Raw genomic sequence first — 26,074 nt, 5'->3', positions numbered from 1 at the left:
GTTATTCCTCCAATAAGAGGTGTGGTTTGTTTTGGCAATGAAGGAGGCCAAGGATGGTCATGTCGGAAAGGGAGTGGTTGGGCGAATTGCAATGGGTGGTGACTGGGACGTCCAGTCCTGCCTGGTCTGGCCTACATGTGACTTCAGACCCAAATCAATATAGTTGACTCTCAGCTATCCTCTGGGCAATTAGGGATGAGCAATAAATGCTGCCTAGCCGGTGATGCCCTCATCCCATGAGTGAATAAAGAAAAAAAAATCCAAAATTGAGTTTTGTATATGGCACACAATTTGAGCACAACGTTTCTATTATCATGAGTTTTTGTCACACCTTTCAATTAACATTTGGTATGGTAAATTAAGTCAACATTTCAAATTTAATTTTGTCAATTATCACAATGTAATGACAGATTATGATCATTGGCAAACTCTGCTGAGGAAGTTTTGAAGTCACTGTCATGATTTTGTATCAAAAAAATGAAATCCATCAACTAACAATGGTTTATAAAATGAGCAGTTTTAGTTATCCTTTCAGAACTACATATCCTTCATATGAGTACTGGAAATAATCCCACTTATGAGGAGACCCTAAATCACACTCACAGTGGTCCTGACTATAGGCTTATTGCTCTATTTAAATCTATATATTTGTTATAAAGGCTTAGAAATTGTCATTTGTGTATCATTGAGGAGTTAACTGAATATGATGATATTTTTCTCACATTATTGACCTGGGATTACATTGATTGCAGGGTCTGTGATACAGTGTGCACTCTCATTTCAACACAGTTGACCATCTAATGGAGTGGCAAAATCAGTAGTGAGATCTAGCATCAGATAAGACAAAGCTATTCATAACTGTGAATGATGGACAAGTAAACAAGGTCAACTATTTACTGTATAGGTCTACTGTGAAGGAAAGCAGCAAAGCACACAACTACAGGTTTAGTCGGGTGCTTCCAGAGCTGATGAAGCAAACATTTATGATTACTGTTTCTCTCACTTGTCCTTTAAGTGGGAAGCAGTAGCAAACAGAGTTAATAGTGATTTCTGGATACTTTCTAATTGAAGAGATTTAAGGACTATGTCAATTTTGAAAAAATCGATTTGGGTGTTGTAAGTATTTCATGTCATAGTGAATATCTAAAAAATATTCCCTAAGGTGTTTAATTTATTTTCTCCTGAACCAGTACAATGCTGGTATGAAAGAATGACGTGGAGATGTCAGTATTGGACTGGGGTGGAAAAAATAAAAATCACACAACACCAGTTTATATTCCAAGAGGTTTATTTGGGAAATACAAGCTTTTAGAGCGCTGCTCCTTCATCAGGTAGCTAGTGGGGCAGGATCATAGGACACAGAATTTATAGTAAAAGATCAAAGTGTCATACAACTGATGCGAAGTATTGAACAAACTTAGATTGCTGTTAAGTCTTTCATCACTTAGAATGGGGATGCAGGTTTCGAGCAATTAATATGTAAATCCCAGAACTTCTTTCCAGTCACAATCCCGAGATAACTTAAGGTTTTATTAAAAAAAAGGTGACATATCAACTCAGACAATGCATTAAAGGTGTGAGGTTAGAGTCTATCTGTATCCCAATCTTGAGTCAGACCGGTTCTATTTCCCGAGTGGGAATTTCTAAAATGTCACATGGACTGAGTGCCTATGAAATAAGCAAGACAATGAATGCCTTGTATGACTGAGAATACTTCTGAACAGACCACAATAGACAAATAGACATACTCACCAGCATGTAAGCAGCAATAAAAGTGATTAGGATGCTGCCACTGCAGCAGGTTTTTTCAATATTTTGGCAGTGAAGCTTCACCCAATGAGAACATATCAAAAATTCAGGTACATACTTTGTACAGTCTTCAAGAACTTCAGATGGAAGTAGTAAAAACTCAATCTCCATGCAGGGTGGAATTCTCAGAACATGACTGCACTTGAAACAATTTCAGTGTTTGAAACACAATTTTACACTTTAATCCAACTGCCATTGGATACACATATGGATGAAAATGGAATAGTGCAAGATAGATGGGCTTCAGATTGGTTCCACAGGTCTGCACAACATCGAGGGTCGAAGGACCTGTACTGCGCTGTAATGTTCTATGTTCTATGACAAAATATTCATCTGTATATCTGAAAATATGGTCTATTACTTACATAATATTCAGAAGGACAGAAATATTTGAATGTGACAAACATAACGCATAAGGTAAGGCAGATAAATCATCACATTTTGACAAAACTTTGCTAACTTCAATTCTGCCTACAGTCAAATGCTAATGCCAAAAGATAAGTCTTTAAGTATACACTGTTTCGATGATTATGTCATTAAATCCACTGTCCAACTTCCTAAAAGAAAACAAAATAAATATAACAGTTCAGCATTACTAAAATATGCATTTTAAGAAACTTGTTTATAGTGAAACATGTAAACAAACAACACAGGGCTTCTTCCATGTGCCTCTTTAAAATTTACTGCACAATATATCAATTAAACATCTTGATTCTTATTTAGATTTAGTTAGAATGAATGCATAATCTGTCTGCATTTTGATGAAATTGCTCAGAATATTGCAAAAATGTAAAGAACTGATGTCTTGGTTCCTTTTTCTCTTCAAACTCCAGCAATTTACTGTGCGAACAGATTCTAGAGCACTGTCACTATGGAAACTCAGACTATTTGCTGCTGGATGAAAGTGAGTCACCAAGTACCCATTTCACAGACAAGACTTAAAGTCCTCATTATAAGATGTGTAACAGAACAGTCCATTTCCTCTCTTGGAAAATAAAGCAGAAAAACATCTAAACTGTAACAGCAGTGTGTTTGTTCTTTCCCTTGAGTCTTTAACGAGAAGAAAAGCAGCAGACTTCATCTTTCAAAAGAACTAAATTAATGTATAGATAGATGGACAAAGCTGAACACACTTTAAAGCCAGAAATGACAATTTAAAAAAAATCAAAATCAAAAAGACATTAGTTGATTGACTTCTTCATTATGGATCCTCATCATTTTCATTAGTATACATCAAGAATAATGTCATGCAGCTTTAATTTTTAAAAAATACAACTCAACAGGGAAAAAAATATACAAATATGTACTAAACAGAGTTATAATCATTCAGCATGATATAAAGGAGATGTCCTTGAATCTTGAATTTAAAATCAAATTCAACAGAAGTACTTCAAATATGGGAGTTTTCACTCAATCCTTGCAAACGATATGTAGATTCATTCCTTTATGCTATATAGCTTGGAAGGTAGGATTCAAGTACTCAGTCAAGATTCGAGTGGTGCTGGAAAAGCACAGCAGGTCAAACAACATCTGAGGAGCAGGAAATCGACGTTTCATGGGCCCTTCATCTACCCGAAACGTAGATTTTCCTGCTCCTCGGAAGCTGCCTGACCTGCTGTGCTTTTCCAGCACCACTCGAATCTTGGCGCTAATCTCCAGAATCTGCAGTATCCACCGCTGGCTAGTTCAAGTACTCAGTGACAATTGATTTCAAACTGCATTGAGGTGTTAGTGAAGCTAGGTAAAGGTCAGTGTTTCTTTTATACAACACTGAAGTAGCAGCATGGGGTCATCAGTAGATGAAAGGGTTCCCACATTATTGGACATATCATGAAAGACCTCTTTAGCAGATGTCAGAGCGAGGAAAGCAAATATTATTGAGGATAATATGTACAAGTGTGGTACATTGTTTTGAAGGAGATGGCAGAGTTATTTTTTAAACTAATTCATGGGATGTGGGCATTCCTGGCTGAGCCAGCAGTTTTGTTAATCCATGGATGCCATTGAAAGTGGTGGCGAACTGCCTTCTTGAATTGCTGCAGTTCCTGGAGAGCGGTACATCGGCAATACTACTGGGTAGGGAGTTCTAGGACTTTGACCCAGTGACAGTTATGAATGGTGATTTATTTGTAAGTCAGGATGATGTGTACCTCAAAAGGGGATGGTGTTCCCATGTAGGTGTCCTTACAAGTGGTCACCTTACAGGTGGTCAAGGGTTTGGAAGGTGGTATACACTGCTGCCACTGTATTGGTGGTGAAGGGAGTGAATGCTCAAGGTGGTGGAATGGGTGCCAATCAAGCTGGCTGCTTTGTCTAAGGTGGTGTTAAAAATCACACAATATCAGGTTACACTCCAACAGATTTATCTGGAAGCACTAGCTTTTGGAGTGCTGCTCCTTCATCAGGTAGCTGTGGAATGGAATCATAATACACATAATTTATAGCAAAAGAATACAGTGTCATGCAACTGAAATGATATATCAAGCAAACCAAGATTGTTTTAAATCTTTCATTTTTTAGAATAGGTTCCAAGTTTTGGTTCATTAATACGTAAAGCCTAGAACTTCTTTTAAGTCACACTCTTGATATAACTTAAGGTTTTATATTTAAAAAACTCACTCTCCAAACTCACACCACCAACACTCTCAAACAAAAACTAACAAACTTAAAAGACCCAGTACAACCCATGAACAAAACCAACGTCATCTACAAAATTCGATGCAAGGACTGCCACAAACACTACGTAAGGCAAACAGGAAGAAAGTTAGCCACCAGGATACACGAACACCAGCTAGCCACAAAAAGACACGACCCTCTCTCCCTTGTAGCCCTACACACGGATGAAAAAAAACACCATTTCAACTGGGACAACATGTCTATCCTGGGACAGGCTAAGCAAAGACATGCCAGAGAATTCCTAGAGGCCTGGCACTCCAACCACAACACCAAAAACAAACACATAGATCTAGATGCCATCTATCAACCCCTCAGAAAACAAACAGGAAATGACATCACCACAAACCCCAGGAACCCCATCCAGGAGAAAGATATAAATAGAAAGCAGGAGACAACAGCTTCGCTTCACTTGGAAATCGCCACTGATGATGTTACCTAGCCAGGTAATGAAACGTCTGGATATCAAACCTACAGCTCAGCGAGCAAACCTACACCTTAGAGGTTAGAATCTGTCTGTATCCCAATCTTGGTTGACTGGTTCTATTTCCAAAGTAGGAATTTACAAAATTCTACATGGATTGGCTGCCTGCAAGGACTGTCTGCAGGTTGTGTGCTTTTTGAGCAAAATAAATGTATCTGCAAATATAATTCTGCAAATGCAAATTTACACCATAGACTTATGTATGTGTGTGTGCATGCATAAAAGAGAGAAAGAGAGAGTGTGTATGTGAATGTGTGCATGTGAACATACACACATTCTCTCTCTCTCTCTCTCATTTTTGCGTCTATGGGGTGAATTTGCTTTCACAGAATCATATTTGCAGGGAAGTTCTATTTTGCTCAAAAAGCATGCAATCTGCAGGCAGCCCATGTAGGAAGTCAATCCATGTAATATTTTATAAATTCCTACTTTGGAAATAGAACCAGTCAGACAGACTCTAACCTCACACCTTTAATGCATTGTCTGAACTGAGTTTTTTAAATATAAAACCTTAGGTTATTTTGAGAAGGTGACTTAAAAGAAGTTCTGGGATTTACATATTAATAAACTGAAACCTGCAACCCATTCCAAAAGATGAAAGACTTAACAACAATCTAGGTTTGTTCAATAAATCATATCTGTTGGATGACGCTATAATCTTTTGCTATACATTTTGTGTCTTATGATCCTGTTCAGCAGCTACTTGATGAAGGAGCAACGCTCTGAATGCTAATGCTTCTAAATAAGTCTGTTGGACAATAACCTGGTGTTGTGTGATTTTTAACTTTGTCCACCCTAGTCCAAGATTGGCTCCTCCACATCATAAGATGGTGTTGAGCATCTTGAGTGATGATGAAGTTGCAACCATCCAGGCCAATGAAAAATATTTCATCACTCCTGTCTTGTGCCTTGTACTTGGTACACAGGTACTGGGGTGACAGGAGGTAAGATATGCGCCACAAAATGGTCCAAGCCTCAGATCTGCTTTTGTAACCACGGTATTAAAATGGTGGGTCCAGTTCAGTTTTTATTTAATTGTAACCTTAGGATGTTGATAGTGGGGGAATTCAGTGATGATAATGAATTGAGTGTCAAGAGTATGATGAATAGAGTCTCTCTTCTGTAGCACAAGTCTTCAATACTGTTGCTGAAATGTTGTCAGGGCTTATAATATATATATTATACATAATGTAAATATATAAAATATATTTAAACATATAAAAAAATGTGAGGGGCCAAATTTGACAAAGATCCCAAACAGAATGAGGTTGGGGAAGCAATAACAGGGAACCAGGAAATGGAGGAGGGGTTTTATAAATAGTTTGCATCTGTGTTCATTTTAGGAAACCGAATAACATTTCAAAATTACTAAATAGTCAAGGGGCAAAAGGAGGAGATGCAACAATTATCATGAGGGAAAACATACTAGGGAAATTAATGGGGTTAAAGACTGATATGTACCCTGGACCTGTTCTGATGCGTCTTAGGATATTAAAAGAATGTAAAAGCAGTAATCTTCTAAGAATCTGGAAAAGTCTGAGTGGATTGGAAAACTGACAATGCAACACCTTTATTTAAAAAGTAAAGGGGACAAAAAAATGTAACCATAGACCATTTTAGATTAACGTTTGTAATTACAAATATATTAGATTCTGTTATAAAAAATGTTTTAGCAGAGCATTTTGAAATACAAAATATGCTCAATGTAATAACATGGACACAGATGGCCAAATCCTATCAACCTCGTTATCCCTGTATTCGCCACACAAATTGACCCCAGTGGTCCCTAATGGCTCTTTTTGAATAACCAGTACCAGACTTTGTGACTAACTGTTACCAGACACAATGTGTATAGCTTAAACAAAAAGATTTAATAATTTATTTGTAGTATGGTAGCTCTAGCAGAGCAAAGTTAAACCACAACGCAATGTAATCAGTGTCTATGATTTAAACCCAATCTTCTTTGATTCTAGCCCCCATTCTCAAAAAAGATAGACAACAGACACAGTGAAGGGATAAACCAAAAGGCCAAAATGGAGATGTAACTGACCAGTTCACTTAACATGTTTCCATAATCTATAATCTCACAGGCCAATGAGGTTGTATCTTGCTTGATTTCTGATGACACTAATGCATGCAGACAGCATCCAATAGGCACAGATGGGGTGGCATAGTGGCTCAATGGTTAGCACTGCTTCCTCACAGCACCAGGGTCCCAGGTTTGATTCCAGCCTCGAGCAACTGTCTGTGTGGAGTTTACACATTCTCCCCGTGTCTGCAGGGGTTTCTTCCAACAGTCACAAAGATGTGCAGGGCAGGTGAATTGGCTGTGGCAAATTGCCCATGGTGTTAGGTGCATTAGTCAGCCAAAAATGGGTCTGGGTGGGTTATTCTTCGGAGGGTTGGTGTGGACTGGTTGGGCCGATGGGCCTGTTTCCACACTGTAGTAAATCTAATCTAAATATTCATTTATTTCTTACAACTGAAAGTTTATTCTCTGAACTTCCAATAAGTTGACAATGAAACAATCAGGGAACAATCAAACTTCTGATCTGTGGTTTTCGTAGGCACATCCTTCTGACCTAAACAAAGTTTAAAAACCAGCTAAGACTCTCGTTTCCCTTTGTTGGATAGGTTGTCTCCCTATGGGGCCCCATGAAAACAACTGTCATCAGTTTGACCATAATGTCTCCCCAGAATCAAAATGTCTATAGGATAACTTTAATAACAATCATCCTGCAATTAACTTCCAGGCCTGGCCTCATAACATATGTAAGTTTGTTTCTTCTAACGTTTTTTTTTAATAAGTTGTTGCTCACATTCTAAAGGTCACCTTCAGCTCTCAGCTTACTGCTCCAAATCAAAAATGATAAAAGAAAAATGAAAAATCAGCAAGCATTCTAACATCAGGCTGAGTCTGTATGGCTTCACAAAGGGGAAAATCATGCTTGACAAATTTATTAATAATTCTTTGAGGAAGTTACAAGGAAGATAGATAAAGGGAAAGTAGTAGATGTAATATATTTGGATCTTGATAAGGCATTCAAGGTGTTGGAGGTATTATATTAGCACAGATAGAGGATTGGCCAACTAAGAGTAAACTAAGTTGGTATAAGGGAGACATTTTCAGGATGGTAACTTGTAACCAGTAGAATGATAGAGATGATGCTACAGGACGGCACAGTGGCTCAGTGGTTAGCACTGCTGCCTCATGGCACCAGGGTCCCAGGTTCAGTTCCAACCTCAGGTGACTGTCTGTGTGGAGTTTTCACGTTCTCCCCATGTCTGTGTGGGTTTCCTCCCACAATCCAAAGATGTGCAAGTCAGGTGAATTGGCCATGCTAAATTGCCCATAGTGTTAGGTGCATTACTCAGAGGGAAATGGGTCTGGGTGGTTTACTCTTCGGAGAGACTGGTTGGGCCGAAGGGCCTGTTTCCACACTGTAGGGAATCTAATCATAAAAATCCTGGCTCCTAATTATTTACAATACATATTAATGGTTTTGATTAGAAAAGTGAATTTACAAGTTAACAAGTTTGTTGATGACAGAAAAATATACAGGATGATAGGTGAGTCTATAGAGGGATGTAGACAGGCTAAGTGAAAAGGCTAAAACTTGGCAGATGGAATATAATGTGGGAAAATGTGAGGTTATGCATTGTGGCAGGAAGAACAGAGGAGCTGAATATTATTTAAATGGAGAAAAACTGCAAAAAGTTACAGCATAGAAGTCATGCATGAATCACAGAAAGCTAGCGTACAAGTTCAGCAGCTAATAGGGAAAGAGCTAAAAGTTCGACAGCAAATATTCCGAGGGAATAGAGTATAAACATAGGAAGGATATTGCTAAAACTATGCAAGGCACTAGTCAGACCAAATCTGAAATACAATGAACAGTTTAGGGCCCCTTATCTCAGGGAAAATATACTGGTAAAGGTTGAATAGGTTGGGTCTGTACTTCTTAGAGTTAAGAAGAATGAGGGGTAACCTTATTCAAACTTAAGATTCTTAGGGGATTTGACAGTTTAGAGTGCAAAGGCTGTTCCCCTTTGTGGGGAATTTAGGACTAGAAGGCATAATCTCAGAATAAGCTGTCAAAGATTTAAAACAGAAATGAAGAGGAATTTCTTCTCTGAGGGTAGTCAGTCTATGGTATTCTTTACTGCAGAGGGTTGTAGAGGCTGGGTTAAGTATATTCAAGCCTAAAATAGACAGGTTCTTAATCGAGAAGGGAATCATGAGGAAAAGACAGGAAAGTGGACTTGAAGATTATTAAACCAGTCATAATCTCATTGAAAGCCGGAGCAGTCTTGATGGGATGAAGATTTGCATTTGTGTTGCTGAGTTCCTCAGGAGGAGGCCAAAATGGATTAGCCACTCATTACTTCTAACTGAAGATAGATGCAAATATATTGGCCTTGTCTTTGTCTCTAATGTGCTGGACTCTCTCATCATTGACAACAAGAATATTTGTGGACCTTCCTGTTAGTTGTACACCAACATTCATTCTGGATGTGGCAGAACTGTAAAGCTTAGAATTGATATGTTGGCTGTGGGATCATTTAGCCTTATCTATTACATGTTATTTCTGGTTGACACCAGGTTGACACTTCATCTTTAGGTATGCCTAGTGCTGCTTGATGGTAACATTGTGCCATGAGGTTACAAATTGTAGATGAATACAATAATTGTAGTATTAAATCAAATTTAATACTACAATTATATAACAACATACAATTCTGCTGTTGATGATGGATATAAGTATTTCATGGATTTCCAGTTTTGAGTTGCTCGACCTAGACCTGTCTGGTCTTTCCTATTTGGCACAGCGGTAGTGCCACACAACTGAATCAGGGTATTCTTCCTGTGAAAATGGTATTTTATCTCCACAAGGACTGACTGTGTGGTGCTCAAACCTACTGATGCTGTCATGGACAGATGCACCTGTGGCAAGCAGATTGGTGGACATCTCAAGGAGGGTATTCCTCCTGGTTTCCACATGGCCTGCTTCTGCCCCAGTCTAGCAGCTATGTCCTTTAAGGCTCAGTCAGTCAGTGGTGGTGCAGCTGCATCACTTTTGGCGATGGACATGTTGCAATCACCCAGAGTATATTCTGCACCCTTGCCACCACCCATGATTGCTCCAAATATTGTTCAACACGGAACATATTATTCATCAGCCAAGAAGAGAGTGGTGGATGGCAATCAGCAATTTTCCTCATCCATGTTAAAATTAAGCCAAGAGACTACTTGGTGTCTGGAGTCAATGTTGAGGACACTTAAGGCAACTCCCCCCAACTATACACCTCTGTGCCTCCACCTCTAGTGTCTCAGTAGAACAGGACATGCCCAAGGATAATGGAGGAGTTTGGGGCAATGCTTGTAAGGTATGATTTCATGAGTGAGTTATAGTTCTGTGAGTAAGTCAAGCAGTTGCTTGATATTTTGTCAGACCATTCTCTTAATTTTGGCACAACCCCTTCATTACTAAGGACAACTTTGCAGGGTAGACAGGGCTAAGTTTACCTGGTTGTCTCCAGTACCTAGGCTGATGCTGGTAGTTTGTCTGATTTCATTCCTTGCTTTAGATTTTGTAATGGGTTTGATATAAGAGAATAGCTTACTTGGTCACTTCAGGGGACAGTTAAGAGTCAACTACATTACTGTGAGGCTGGTGTCATATGTAGGCCAGACCAGGTAAGGATGGTAGATTAGCTTTTTAATGCCAGAATGTGGGTAAAAGCATTACAAGGGGCTATCACCATAAGATAATGTACAAGAAATGTAAAAGAGAACGCAGCAAAAACGTTCTAAATGGCACTAGTGCAAGTGAATGGGGAATTGTTGAAGGGAACAGTATTAATGCATTTAAAGGAAGTTAGACAAGCAGGCAGTAGAAGGTTACATGATAGACTTGAATGAGGAAAGGCAGGAGGAGGCATAAGAGGAGCATAAACGCCAGCATGGACTGAATGAACAGTTTCTGTGCCAAAGGTAATATGAAATCAAATTTAATACTACAATTATATAACAACATCAGGGAATAGAGGAGATAACAGAAGGGAGTTCAAACTCAGAGAGAGTTGCCCGATGGTGGGCTAAATCCTGACTTCTTTTATTTTGTCCAAATAATCAAGAACAGTGTAAAAAACGTGCAAAGGATTACTGAGTTGATAATTTATTAAGAACATTCTTAATCTGACATTGGACTAAGATAGATTTCTATACTATTGTAATTGAAAATAATAAAGAATTCAAAATTCTTTGTTTCACTACTAAACCCTCTTTTGTTACGTTCTTGTAAACTTGCTCCAGTACGTTAACTGTATCATCTTGATGTTTCAGTGGGGAAAGACTGTTGAAGATACTCAAAGGCTGGTAAAATATTATTGACATTTAAGCCATCTTGCGGTTGGGAATTCTACAGAAGGTTTCTGAGGTATAAATTTATATTTTTGAATTGAATGTTTTCCATGTGCAAAGTTTGAGTGACAAAATGGAGTTTTGCAATGCAACATTCTATGCTGATGCCATATTGGTGTGGGGCTCAATATGTCCCCTTGGCCATCACCTAAAACAAATGCATGTTGTTGAGACCTTTATTACTTAAGTTTTATCATTTTTGGTTTGGATCTGAGAACTGTGAGCTGAAGGTGACTTTTGGACTCTGAGCAGCAACTTTGTTTCTTTTTAAATAAGAGAACAAACTAATATTTGTTTATGAGGCCAGGCCTGGAAGTTAATTTCAGATTGAGTCTTGTTCATCAAATTCAGTAGATGCTTCGACTCCAGAGGAGTCTTATGCTCAAACAGATGGCAGCTGTGGCCTCTCAGGGAGACTGGTACCAATAGACTAACAAAGAGAAACCAAAGTTTGAACAGGTTTTGTATTGTGTTTTTGCCAGAAAGATTGTGATTACTAAAGTTACAGGTTGGAAGTTTGATTGGCCTCTCGATATCGTCCCATTGTCAACTCAATGAAGGTTAATAGAATATAACCTTAGTTATAAGTAATTAGTGAATATTCCTCAGAGCATATTAGAAGTGATTTTCATTGACCTGTGTCTTCAGAAGCCAAGCAGGTTACAATCCCACGTGCATGTGATATTACAGATTGTCAAAAATGCTTACGTGAATTCATCAGTTACATATCCTTCATTTTTCTTTAATTTGTCCCTTAACTGTATCTGTTTGTTTATGTCTGAATGGGGGTTAAAATCCAAAATGACTGTGTTTAAATCATAGACATTAATTAGATCACCTTGTTATTTAACTTTGCTCTATTAAAGCCACTGTATTAATAATAAATTGTTAATTAATTTGTTTAAGTTAAAAACTTGATGTCTCATATTGGCAATTTACAAAGTCTAGTAAGGAACCATTGGTGGCAATTCTGAGTGTCATTGAATGTTTCAATCTTATTGTGTTGTGAATACAAGGATAGGGAGGGTGATTTGATCTGGCATTCTGTCTTCATGCCATAACAATGTGTCATAGACTCGTAGAGATGTACAGCACAGAAACAGAACCTTCGATCCAACTCGCTCATGCCGACCAGATATCCTAAACTAATCTAGTCCCATTTGACAGCACTTGGTCCATATCCCTCTAAACCCTGCTGATTCATATACCCATCCAGGTGCCTTTTGAATATTGTAATTGTACCAGTCTTCACCACTTCCTCTAGCAGCTCATTCCGTACACACACAACCCTCTGCTTGAAAACATTGTCCCTTAGATCCCTTTTAAATTTTTCCCCTCTCACCATAAACCTATGCCCTCCAGTTCTGGACTCTCCCAACCCTGGGAAAATACCTTGTCTATTTACTCTATCCATGCCCCTCATAATTTTATATACCTTTATAAGGTCACCCCTCAGCCTCCGATGCTCCAGAGAAAAACGCCCCAGCCTATTCAGCTTCTCCTATAGCTCAAACTTTCCAATCCAGGCAAAATCCTTAGAAAACTTTTCAGAACCCTTTCAAATTTCACAACATCCTTCCTATAGGAGGGAGACCAGAATTGCACACAATATTCCAAAAGTGGCCTGACCAATGTCCTGCACAACTGCAACATGACCTCCCAATTCCTATACTCAATGCTCTGACCAATAAAGGAAAGCATACTAAAAGCCTTCTTCATTATCCTATCTACCTGAGACTTCACTTTCAAGGAGATATGAACCTGCATTGCAAGCATATTAACAAATCAAGGTTATTTTGTGAATTTGGTATCTGAATGTATTTGATGTCAGCTATAGCTCAGTCTTTAGCATTCTTGCAAAGTCAGAAAGCTGTTGTTTCATTTCTATTCCAAAGATTAGAGAGCAAAATTTCATTGTACTGAGAGAGAGCTATAATGTCAAAGCAGCAATGCCACTTTTCTGATGAGGTGTAAAACAATGTTCCAGTTTCTTCTCTCAGATGGACATAAAAGCTACCAGCACACTATTTCAATGAAAAGGAGGGGAGTTATGCCTGGTGACTGGCCAACATATATCCTTCAGTCAACATGTCAAACAAACAAGATTATTTGATCATTAACACATTAGTGCTTGTGGGAGCTTTTTCTTCTATAAACTGGCTATCACATTTCATCCATTACAACAGTCACCACATTTCAAAAGTGCATGTTTGTGTGTGAAGTGCTTTGGGACATCCAAAGGGCTTGGTTACAGAGCTGGACAATGTAACTCCTCAAGCCTGTTCTCCCGTTCAATGAGATTGGGTTTACTTTGCAATCTAACTCAGATATACAGATGCACCTCTGCCCAACATCCTTTAATGCTTTTGACTAAGAATTCAGCAAACTATTTTAAAATTAATATCTGACCTAGTAGCAACTGCCATTTGAGGAAGTGAATTCCAAGTTTCTACTAGCATTTGTGTAAAGAATTAATCCCTAATTTCACTCCGAATGGTCAGGGTCTAATTTATAGGCTGTGCTTTATCTGCAGGACTCTCCATCTAATGGAAGTAGATTCTTCCCCTTCTGCCCCATCTGAATTCCTTGAACATTTCAGTTGAACCATCTGTTAACCTGCAAAATCAGAGAATACAGATCTATTTTATTTTGAAAAAAGCAAAATATGGCAGATATGGGAAATCTGAAATGAAAACACTACGGGGATTACTCAGCAGGTCTGGCAGCTTCTCTGGAGAAACAAATATCATACTTCTACATTGAAAAGTTGTCTTTGACTTGAAATGTTAATCCTGCTTTGTTTAATATCCCCTCACAGCTTCACCATTTGAGTCCAGTTATAATTCCAGTAAGTCTATGCTGCACGCCCTCCAAGTCAATTAATCCTTCTGAAGATGTGGTTCCCAGAACTGCAGACAGTAATCCAGGTGTGGTCTCACTTGGGTTTGTGCAGCTGAAGCAGGTCCTTACAGAACCCTATTCATCCCATATACAAAAGCCAGTCCTGTTCTGTCCTATGGTGACAGCCTGTTCTATGGTCCGGGTCCATTCCTGATTAGTGGTTTTTGAAATTAACATAGGACAGAACAGGACTACACACCGCAAAAAAACGGCACTAAAAGAAAAAATGGCTAAACTAACACACAACATAGAGGACACCACAACACACACCTGGGTTAAAAACCTCTCCCACAGACAGCTCACAGACACGGAAAGAACAATACTGGCCAAGGGACTCAACTACAACCACAGGGACGCCAAGGCAGCAGATTTCCTAGCAGCACTAGAATGCACACTCAGGAACAATGGACTGACAGAAGAGACACAACAAACAGTGAGACAAAGTATCGTACCCCTGATAACAAGGAAAAGACAAACACATAACCTCAACACCAAGGAGAAGGAAGCACTAAAATCACTAAGAAACGATAAGAACATAATCATACTACCAGCAGACAAAGACAGAATGACGGTCATCCTGGACAAAGCAGAGTACATCCAAAAAGCACAACAACTACTTGCAGATACCAACACCTACCAAAAGAGGGAGTTTGCCCCCACCCCACAGCTCACCAATAGGATAAACAACACACTGAGGAACCTACAAAAAAACGGACAGATAACCAGGTCGGACCTACAAAGAATGAAACCTGAAAGCAACAACACCCTCGGATTCTATGGACTACCTAAAGAGCACAAACCAGACATCCCACTCAGACACATAGTATCACTACCAGGGACACCATCACACAAACTGGCTAAAGAACTACAGCAGAAACTGAAACACCTGATCAGCGGATCCAGACACTTACAATCAACACTGGAATTCTTGGACATCACCAGAAATATACACATAGACAAGGAAGAAACCATGGTCTCATTCGACGTAACGGCACTGTTCACCTCTATTGACAAAGCCCTAGCCAGAGAAACAATAGCCAACGTGCTGAACAGACATAACAGACAACAGGACGTTGAACCCATCAACAAAGACGGCATACTTAAACTACTGGACTTGTGCCTCACAACACACTTCACATTCAACAACCAGATATACGAACAAATCATCGGAACACCCATGGGCTCACTGATCTCGGGACTCATAGCAGAAGCAGTAATGCAAAGGTTAGAACAAACAGTCTTACCACAAATTCAACCCAAACTCTGGGTCAGATACGTTGATGACACCTTTGTAATCATTAAAAACATGGAAATGGAGAATACACACCGGATCATCAACTCCACACTCACAGGAATCCGATTCACGAGAGAGGAAGAAAAGGACAACCAACTCCCATTCCTAGACGTGAGGGTACAGAGAACACCAAACGGAGAATTCACCACTAAGGTATACAGGAAAGCCACACACACAGACCAAGTCCTGAACTATGAAAGCAACCACCCCAATACACACAAACGAAGTTGCATCAAGACACTGTTCAAAAGGGCCACAACACACTGCAGCACACCAGAACTGCAAAAAGAGGAAGAGGAACACCTATACAAGGTATTCGCCAAAAACGGATATCCTCGCAATTTCATCAACAGATGCCGAAGGGAAAGACAACAGAACGAGGACATGCCGCAACCCAAAGGACTAGCCACACTACCATACATCAAGAACATCTCTGAAATGACAGCCAGACTACTGCGACCACTAGGACTTATAACAGCACACAAACCAACAGCCACTCTCAGACAACAACTCACCAGAACGAAGGACCCGATACCCAGCATGAGCAAAACTAATGTAGTGTACAAAATCCCATGCAAGGACTGTACAAAACACTATATAGGACAAACAGGAAGACAGCTAATGATCCGCATCCACGAACATCAACTAGCCATGAAACGACACGACCAGCTATCCCTAGTAGCCACACACGCAGACGACAAGCAACATGAATTTGACTGGGACAACACTACCATTATAGGGCAAGCGAAACAAAGAACAGCCAGGGAATTCCTAGAAGCATGGCACTCATCCACAAACTCCATCAACAAACACATAGACCTGGACCCAATATACCGGCCACTACAGCGGACAGTTGAAACTGACAACCAGAAGCGGCAGGGACAGGCCACTATAAATGCCGGAGGAAACACCACAGAAGCGCTTCACAGGAGGCTCCCAAGCACTGAGGATGTCACCTCGACAGGGGATGAAACGTTTGCAACAAAAACTTCCAGCTCGGCGAACAGAACCACAGCAACGAGCACCCAAGCTACAAATCTTCTCCCAAACTTTGAATATCAAATCTTTTAAAATTTTTAAACAATGGTACTGAGAGAGTAAGGGTGAACCAGTGGATGTTTCGACTAGTTTCAATAAGGTCTCAAGCAGGTTAGTTAACATGATAGATGTTTGGATAAGAGATAATATACCAGCATAGATTGAGGATTGGTTAATGGAATGAAAACAGTTAGAATAAATGGGTCATTCTGACTGGCAGGCTGTGCCTAGTGGGGTACTGCAACGATATATTCTTGGCTCCAGCTGTTCACAAATTATTTCAGTTATTTGGAATAATTGTGGGAACCAAATGTAATATTTTCAAGATTGCGGGATGTGACAAAACAAGTAGAAAGCCTGTTGTGAGGATGATGCAAAGAGGCTTAGAATGGATTTGGACATACTAAGTCTGTGAGCAAGAATATGGCAAATTGAACATAAGTGTGAGATTATCCACTTTGGTAAGGGGAACAGAAATGCAGCATAGTTCTTGGATGATGAGGTATTAGAAAATATTGTTGGCTAAAGGGATGTGGATTTCCTTGCACACAAGTCACTAAAAACTAACATACAGTTGTTTAAAGAAAATTTATCATATTAATTCAGCAAGTGTTAAATTTAAAGCAGAACATAAGCAGCATAAGTATTTGAAATTTTGCCAGGATTAAGCTCTGAGTTAGCCTTGCATCTGTTCAGCTATTCACTACAAACTAGATTTTTTTGAATAATGGGCTCTCATTATCCATCGAGAGTTCTGTCTTTCATAAGATTTAACAGTAAACAATAACAACCTGTTTGGGGTGAGCTATAAAAGTAAGGACAAATTTATCGAATGCACACTAATACCAGAGCAGCCTTTTCTCGACTGCAGAGAAGGTTAGGATCCATACAGATCTCCTTTTAATTTCTTCTGAAGAAATATTGAGACAAAGACAATTCATCTTTTGAAGACATTATACAAGATTATGAATATAATCAACTTGAAATATTTGTTTGAATATCCAATTATTTCTTTGGGAGGATTTAAAGATTGTGTAAAATTAGAGTTTTCATTTTATAACAATCTTTAATTACCATATTATTTATGAAATAGTACTCATTACAATAATGTAATCCCGAATTGATTCTTAAAATATCTATAAGTACTAAAAAGTTGTGGACTCATACTTAATTCTTCCAGAACCCACAAACAGGTTACAAAATTCTTGAATGCTTAAATCAGGAATCTATGCATTGATATTGGTTAATTTATGCAAATTGTTGTGGCTTTAATGTACTTGTAAGTATATTCTACCTGAGATAATTTTATTATTCTGAAAGGTCCTAGACAGGGAGGCATTTTATGAAACGAAATAGGGTGTAGCCAGTAATGCAGACTAAGTCCCTTAAATGATCTAAGAACGGTAGCTCAGTGGTTAGCACTGCTACCTCACAGCACCAGGGTCCCAGGTTCGGTCCCAGGTCTGTGTGGAGTTTGCATGTTCTCCCCATGTTTGCTGGGGTTTCCTCCCACAGTCACAAAGATGTGCAGGTCATGGTAAATTGCCCATAGTGTTAGGTGCATTAGTCAGACGGAAATGGTCTGGGTGGGTTACTCTTCGGAGGGTCGGTGTGGACTGGTTGGGCTGAAGGGCCTGTTTCCACACTGTAGTGAATCTAATCTAAATATTCATCATGGTGGCTCAGTGGTTAGCACTGCTGCCTCACAGCACCAGGGTTCTACATTCAATTCCAGCCTCGGGCGACTGTCTGTGTGGGATTCCCCTGGGTGCTCCGGTTTCCTCCCACAGTCGAAAAGATGTGCAGGTCAGGTGAATTGGCCGTGCTAAATTGCCCATAGTGTTAGGTGCATTAGTCAGAGGGAAATGGGTCTAGGTGGGTTACTCTTTGGAGGGTCGGTGTGGACTTGTTGGGCCAAAGGGCCTGTTTCCATACTGTAATCTAATCTAAAAACTGTCTTGTTGAGATTAGGGGTTAAACCTTGATGAGATGATAGTTGCAGTTTCAGTCTGCCTATTCCAAGGAAGGATATTAGTTCCATACAAGGGGTGCAGCAGAAGTTTAAGTTTAAATTTACGTTAAGATAGCGTGTCATATGATCTGTGCTGATGTCTACCTGACAACAAGTCTAGGGCTTTTAAGGAATTAAAAGAGGACCTTTATGATTTTATAGGCAAGATGCAAGGTATTCTCACTTGCACAAAATGACAAAACAACCATGATGCCAGTTAAAAATCACACAACACCAGGTTATAGTCCAACAGGTTTAATTGGAAGCACACTAGCTTTCGGAGCGACGCTCCTTCGGCATCTCCGAATCATGATGCCAGTTGACATACTCTGGATTTTGAAGTCTCAAGGGATTGTAAAAAGTCACATTTTAAAATGGCATACTTAAACCAGGTCATTTTTTTCCTGGAGTGGATAGAGTTGGAGTCTTCTTTTACTACATTCTCTGCTCAAAGATAGGTTTGATTCTCAGCTCCATGATCTTCACCATAAATAGGAAAAGAACGCAGGACCTGAAAACACCCCAGTCAGAACATGAATGAAACCACATGCTTTTGGCACCAATCTAATCCATACTAGCCATCCAGCCAAATGAGTCGACTAGTTCCCCAAGGAGTCTGGGCTTCTGTGACATCATACACTTTTATTGGTAAAGGATCATTCTCATACACTGTAGCTACTTCCAAGTAGGCATACGTTTGGATCCACCTGTTGTCATCTCTTCCCACTTAAGGGACAGTTTGCTTGAATAGCCCAAGAGGATAGGAGTTATGTTTCCGCCTGCTAAGCCACTTCACAAATATTTCAAACAAAATGGCTGATTCTCCTAGGCCTGCTATTTCCCACAATCTCTAGTTATAGATGCCTGCAGCTAAAGTATAACTCCTTTAATACTTGTCCTTTATGTTATTCAATATTGAGGCACTGCCCACAAATCTCACCCTCTCTTTTCCAAATCTGAGGTAAGTTTCAGCAAAAAAAAAAGTGAATAAAGATAGCAGCCTTTGTCACTTTAATTAAACAGGAAAAGCAATTAGAGACTATGGTTCCAATCACATGATCAAGCAGCACAGACCACAAAAAAACAGAAAAAAAAAGTGTAGGAATACGAAAAGGTTGGATTACTTAAACCATTAGATTTTTAGATTACATTACAGTGTGGAAACAGGCCCTTCGGCCCAACAAGTCCACACCGACCCGCCGAAGCGCAACCCACCCATACCCCTACATTTACCCCTTACCTAACACTACTGGCAATTTAGCATAGCCAATTCACCTGACCTGCACATCTTTGGACTGTGGGAGGAAACCGGAGCACCCGGAGGAAACCCACGCAGACACGGGGAGAATGTGCAAACTCCACACAGTCAGTCGCCTGAGGCGGGAATTGAACCCGGGTCTCCGGCGCTGTGAGGCAGCAGTGCTAACCATGCTAACCAGTGCAGCATTCTAATACACATGCTGACTTTTATACATGAGGAAAGGTATCTTGCAGTTGTGTTTTGTTTTATTAACTCCAAAATAATTTTTAACATTCAAAATGGCAACCAAAGCACCACCTACAGAGACAGGAAGTACAACAGGTAAATAGTGACTTTTTGAATGGTCTTTCCCATTCAGATTGTATGGCATGGGACTTTTTTCAAGACATTTTGAATGGGAATTTTGACTCAAACTATAAAATGGAATTGAAAGAAGTAAAATAGAAACAATACTTGACATTCTGCTCAAACTTGAGCTTCAAAAATATGAATGTTCTATATTAAATGGTCAGAAAATTAACTTTACATATTCCAACAAAAACATTGCCTTTCAAAGTATTTCTCTTATTCATGCTTGAAAATACTTTAATTAATATATAAATTAAAGTCTTTTTTCTGTCACTAATTAGAAAAGCATGAAATCATTTTACAGAAATTATCCAAAATTGGTCAAAGAATAATTTGTGCTACATGAATGCTATGAGGATGCACAAGCCTCAACATTGCTGACAGTTGTATTTACAGAAGATTGCTTCATTCAAGTAGGAACTTGAATAGGCTACTGCAAGGCAGCCTTATGGGCAAATTAAGGGAAATATATTCTTTCTGACAAATGTTTTAAAGTAGATGCCCAGCATAATAAATCTACTTTTGCAATGTGCTGGCAAAATCATCCAATTTAAGGTTAGAGCTGAAATGTTCATCACCATTTAAGTATTTCATTTAAATTTGGCAAGGATGAAATACCTGCATAGATATTGGAAATGCAAGATTAAATCATCCATTTTGCCATAGGCATTTAAAAGAAATGGAAATTTGTTTTCCAATATTGTGAATACTCATTAAGAAAAACATGAGGAGCATTAGTGGAGGGCTTTAAAGTGAGTGGTGAACTAGAGTGTTCATCATTCATTTGAGTGGATGTTGCTGCAACACTAAATTACACTCATCATCACCAGAACATTATACATAGAACAGTATAGCCAGTACAGGCCCTTTGGCCCTTGATGTTGTGCTGACCTTTTATCCTACTCTAAGGTCAAACTAACCTACATACCCTTCATTCAACTATCATCCATGTGCCTATCCAAGAATCGCTTAAATGTTCCTAATGTATCTGACTCTATTACCACCACTGGCAGTGCATTCCACCCACCCACCACTCTCTGTGTAAAAAACCTAACTTTGACATCTCCTCAACCTTCCTCCAATCATCTTAAAATTATGCCTCCTTGTGATACCCAATTCTGCCCTGGTCAAAAAGTCTCTGACTATTCACTCTATCTATGCCTCTCATCATCTTGTACACCTCTATCAAGTTGCCTCTCACCATTCACCTCAATGAGAAAAGCCTCAGGTCTCTCAACCTTTATTCACAAAATGTGCCCTCCAATCCAGGCAGCGTCCTGGTAAATCTCCTCTGAACCCTCTCTAAAGCTTCCACATCCTTCCTCCAATGAGGCGACCAGAACTGCACATAATATTCCAAGTGTGGTTTAACCAAGGTTCTATAGAGCTGCAGCATAACCTCATGGCTGTTAAACTCAATCCCCCTGCTAATGAAAGCTAGCTCACCTACATCTTCTTCACAATCCTGTCAACTCGGGCGGCAAATTTGAGGGATCTGTGGACATGGATCCCAAGATCCCTCTGTTCCTCCACACTGCCAAGAATCCTGCCTTTAACCATGAAATCTGAGTCAAATTCGATCTTCCAAAATGAATCACATCACACTTTTCCAGGTTGAACTCAATCTGCCATTTATCAGCCCAGTTCTGCATCCTGTCAATGTCCAATTGCAACTCACTAACAGCCCTCCACATTATCCACCACTCCACCAACTTTTGTGTCATCGGCAAACTTACTAACCCACCCATCTGCTTCCTCATCAAAATCATTTATAAAAATTACAAAGAGCAGAGGTCCCAGAACAGATCCCTGCAGAACACCACTGGTCATCAAGCTCCAGGTTGAACACTTTCCATCTACTATAACCCTCTGTCTTCTATGGGCCAGCCAATTCTGTATGCAGACAGCCAAATTTCCCTCTATCCCATGCCTACTTACTTTCTGAATGAACCTACCATGGGGAACCTTATCAAATGCCTTGCTAAAATCCATGTACGCCATATCCACTGCTCTATCTTCATCTATGTGTTTTGTCACATCCTCAAAGAATTCAATAAGGCTTAAGAGGCAATAACCCACCCTCACAAAGCCATGCTGACTATCTCTAATCAAACTATGGTTTTCCAAGTAATCATAAATCCTGTCTCTCAGAATCCTCTCCAATATTTTGTCCACCACGGACATAACACTGACTGGTCTGTAAAACCCAGGATTATCCCTATTCCTTTTCTTGAACAAGGGAATAACATTTTCCACCCTCCAATCATCTGGCACTAATCCAGGGACAGTGAGGACACAAAGACCATCGCCAAAGGCGCTGCAATCTTTTCTCTCGCTTTCTGTAGTAACCTTGGGTATATCCCACCTGGCCCAATGGACTTATCTACCCTTACATTCAAAATGTTTAGCACATCCTCCTTCTTAACATTAACCTGTTCGAGTATATCAGCCCATTTCACATTGTCCTCACAAACAACAAGGTCCATTTCAGTAATGAATACTGAAGCAAAGAATTTATTACAGACCTCCCCTACCTCCTCCGACTCCAGGCACAAGTTCCCTCCATTGTCCGTGATCACTCTGGCCATCCTCTTGTATCTCACAGAAGTGTAGAATGCCTTAGGGTTTTCCTTAATCCCATGAATGATTTTGCTAGCTCTAAGTCCATTTTTCAGTTCCTGCCTGGCTATCTTGTAACCCTTTAGAGTCCTGTCTGATCCTTGCCTCCTCAATCTCAAGTAACCTTCCTTCTTCCTCTTGAGGAGATGTCCTACATCCCTTGTCACCCAAGGTTCCTTCACCTTACCATCCCTTCCTTGCCTCAGTGAGACAAACCTATTCAGAACTTGCAGCAAGTGCTCCCTAAACAACCTCCACATTTCATCATGCATTTCCATGAAAACATCGGTTCCCAATTTAGGCGCCCCAGTTCCTGTCATTGTAATTCACCCTCCCTAACTTAAATACTTTCCCATACTATCTGCTCCTATCCCTCTCCGTGACTATAGGGAGTTGTGATCAGTATCACCGAAATGTTGCCATTGACACATGGCCTGGTTCATGATGTGGTTAGGGATATGGTAAAAGGCCTATCTACATGTTGGCCAATCTACATATTGTGTCAGAAATTCTTCCTGGACATACCTGACAAAAACTGCTCCACCCAAACTATTTAAAATAAGAACAGAGCAGGTTCCTTGATGGAAACTCTTCCAACCACTACATCACCAGTAGACTATGTAGGCAAATGCACGAGCCAGTCATATACAGCAGCAACTCAACAAAAGGTTATACTGTTTTTGATATTCCAGAATTCATGACATTCTATAATGTGTCCCCAGTGACTGGAAAGTAGCAAACATAGCCTCACAATTTAATAAATGACAGTAAGAGGAATGGGGAAACTAAAGACCAGTTAGCATGACATCCATATCAAGTAAAATGCTAAAACTATTATTAGGGATATGTAAAAGGTCAAGCAAAACTAATGTCATTTACAAAATACCATGCAAGAACTGTAACAAACACTACATTGGACAAACAGGCAGAAAACTAGCCACCAGGATACATGAACACCAACTAGCCACAAAACGACATGACCCTCTCTCACTAGTATCCTTACATACAGATAAAGAACGACACCACTTTGACGAGGGCAACACATCCATTTTAGGACAAGCCAAACAGAGACACGCATGAGAATTCCTAGAAGCATGGCATTCCAACCGGAACTCTATCATCAAACACATCGAGTTAGACCCCATCTACCACCACCTGACAAAAAGAATGGGAAATGACATCACCAACTCAAACATACAAATAGAAAGCAGGAATCATGTGCACTGCTTCGCCTGAGGCCCACTGAAGATGTTACCTAGTAGGGTGACGAAACATCTGTAAATGAACCTCTCAGCTCAGCGAGCAAACCTATATCCAAAAGGTCAAATGGATAATCATTTGATTTCAGTAAAGTTAACAGGGATTTCCAATAGAGAAATACTGTTTGACTAATTAGTCAAGGATTTTGAGCATGTAACCATTAAGTTGTATCAGGGGAGCTAGTGGCCAAAAAACTTAAGATTTTCAAAAAGCATTTGATAAGGTATCAATGCAAGTAAGATTAGAATTTATGGATTGGGGGCTGGTTAATAATTAAAAGTAGGAACAAGCAGAATAGCAGGGTACTGCAAAGATCAATTCTTGATCCTCAGCTATTTATAAGATTTAAATTAGGGCATTGAATGTAGTGTGGAGAAAGTGACGACTGAAGATCAGAGTTGAGAGTGTGCTGCTGGTCATGTGGTCGACGATGCTCTCCAGCGGATCTCCTCCACTTCCTGCACCTCTGCCATTGAACCCCATCCCTCCCAACACAACAAGGACAGAGCCCCCATCCCCCAATCCTCACCTTCCACCCAACCAACCTCCGTATACATCGCATCATCCTCCGTCACTTCTGTTACCTACAGACCACACCACTAGGGAAATAATTCCCTCCCCACCCCTATCAGCGTTCCAGAAAGACCATTTCCTTCGCGACTCCCTCACCAGATCCACGCTGCCCACCAGCCCACAGCCTACTCCCGGCACATTCCCCCGCCACTACAGGAAGTGAAAAACCTGGGCCACACCTCCGTCCAAGGCCACAAGGGTCCTTCCACATCTGACAGACATTTACCTGCACCTCCACCAATGTTATCTACGGTATCCGTTGTACACAATGTGGTTTCCCCCTACATCAGGGAGACTGGACGCCAACTTGCGGATCATTTCAGAGAACATCTCTAGGACACCCACACCAACCAACCCCACCATCCTGTGGCTGAACACTTCATCTTCCCCTCCCACTCCACCAAGGACATGCAGCTCCTGGACTTACTGCGAAGACAAAGTCTAACTACCCGACGACTGGTGTAAGAATGCCTCATTTTCCACCTTGGGACCCTGCAACCACATGGGATTAATGTGGATTTCATCAGTTTCTTCATTTCCCCTCCCCCACATTATCCCAAGCCTCCAACTTGTTATTGCCGTTTTGACTTATCCATCATTTTTCCCATCTATCCGCTCCACCCTCCCCTCAGACCCATCACCTTGTTCCCCCACCTTCATCTACCTATTGTATTTCTAGCTACCTTCCCCCCATCCCCACACCTGTCTCATTTATCTCTCAGCCCCCGGCCCACAAGCCTCATTCCTGATGAAGGGTTTACGGCCGAAGCGTCGATTCTCCTGCTCCTCCAACGCTGCCTGACCTGCTGTGCTTTTCCAGCACCACACTCTCAACTATTGAATGCAATGTATGTAACTTTGCTAAAGATACAAGATTAGGTAGAAAGGTAAGTGATTGGGAGGACGTAAAGAACATGCAGAGGAATATACAGAGTTTGGGTGAAAGAACAAGGCAGGAGGAAAACGTAGCTGGTTTAATTATAGGTTTGCGAATGATACATAGATTGGTGGAGCTGTGGATAGTGAGGAGGATTGTCAGAGAATATAGCAGGATACAGATAAGTCGGAGGCACAGACAGAAAAATGGCAGATGGATCCAGACAAATATGAGGTGATGCATTTTGGAAGGTCAAGTAGAGTGGAAATTATACGATGAATGGCAGAACTCTTAGAAGTATCGATATGCAGAGGGATCAGAGTGTGCAGGTCCACAGATCACTGAAGGTGGCAACGTAGGAAGATAATGTAGTGAAAAAGGCATATAGTATGCTTGCCTTAATTGGAAAGGGCATTGAATATAAGGATAGACAAATTATGCTGCAGCTTTATACAACCTTAGTTAGGCTACACTTGGAATAGCGCAAAGTTCTGGTCACTGA

At 40.2% G+C, this 26,074-nt stretch overlaps 1 protein-coding gene across 3 annotated transcripts in view; it reads right to left on the bottom strand.

The window, feature by feature from the left end:
- Positions 1-26,074, bottom strand: part of arl6ip6 (ARF like GTPase 6 interacting protein 6) — a 140,403-nt gene that overhangs the window by 76,664 nt on the left and 37,665 nt on the right. Inside the window, exon 4 of one of the 3 annotated variants that reach the window (XM_043693772.2) lies at positions 1,278-2,366. The exons of the other annotated variants lie outside the window; for them this stretch is intronic. Coding sequence (XP_043549707.1) covers positions 2,315-2,366 — 52 coding nt within the window. The 3' untranslated portion in view covers positions 1,278-2,314. Of the gene's footprint in view, positions 1-1,277; positions 2,367-26,074 lie in introns of those variants that run through there. 3 annotated transcript variants of the gene reach the window in all.

This window comes from Chiloscyllium plagiosum, unplaced genomic scaffold (assembly GCF_037043375.1).
Source record: "Chiloscyllium plagiosum isolate Xiang-an unplaced genomic scaffold, Cpla_swu_hap1 HiC_scaffold_7, whole genome shotgun sequence".
Classification (NCBI taxonomy): domain Eukaryota; kingdom Metazoa; phylum Chordata; class Chondrichthyes; order Orectolobiformes; family Hemiscylliidae; genus Chiloscyllium; species Chiloscyllium plagiosum.
Note: the sequence above shows the minus strand (reverse complement) of the source record. Positions and strands in the feature narration are given on the sequence as shown.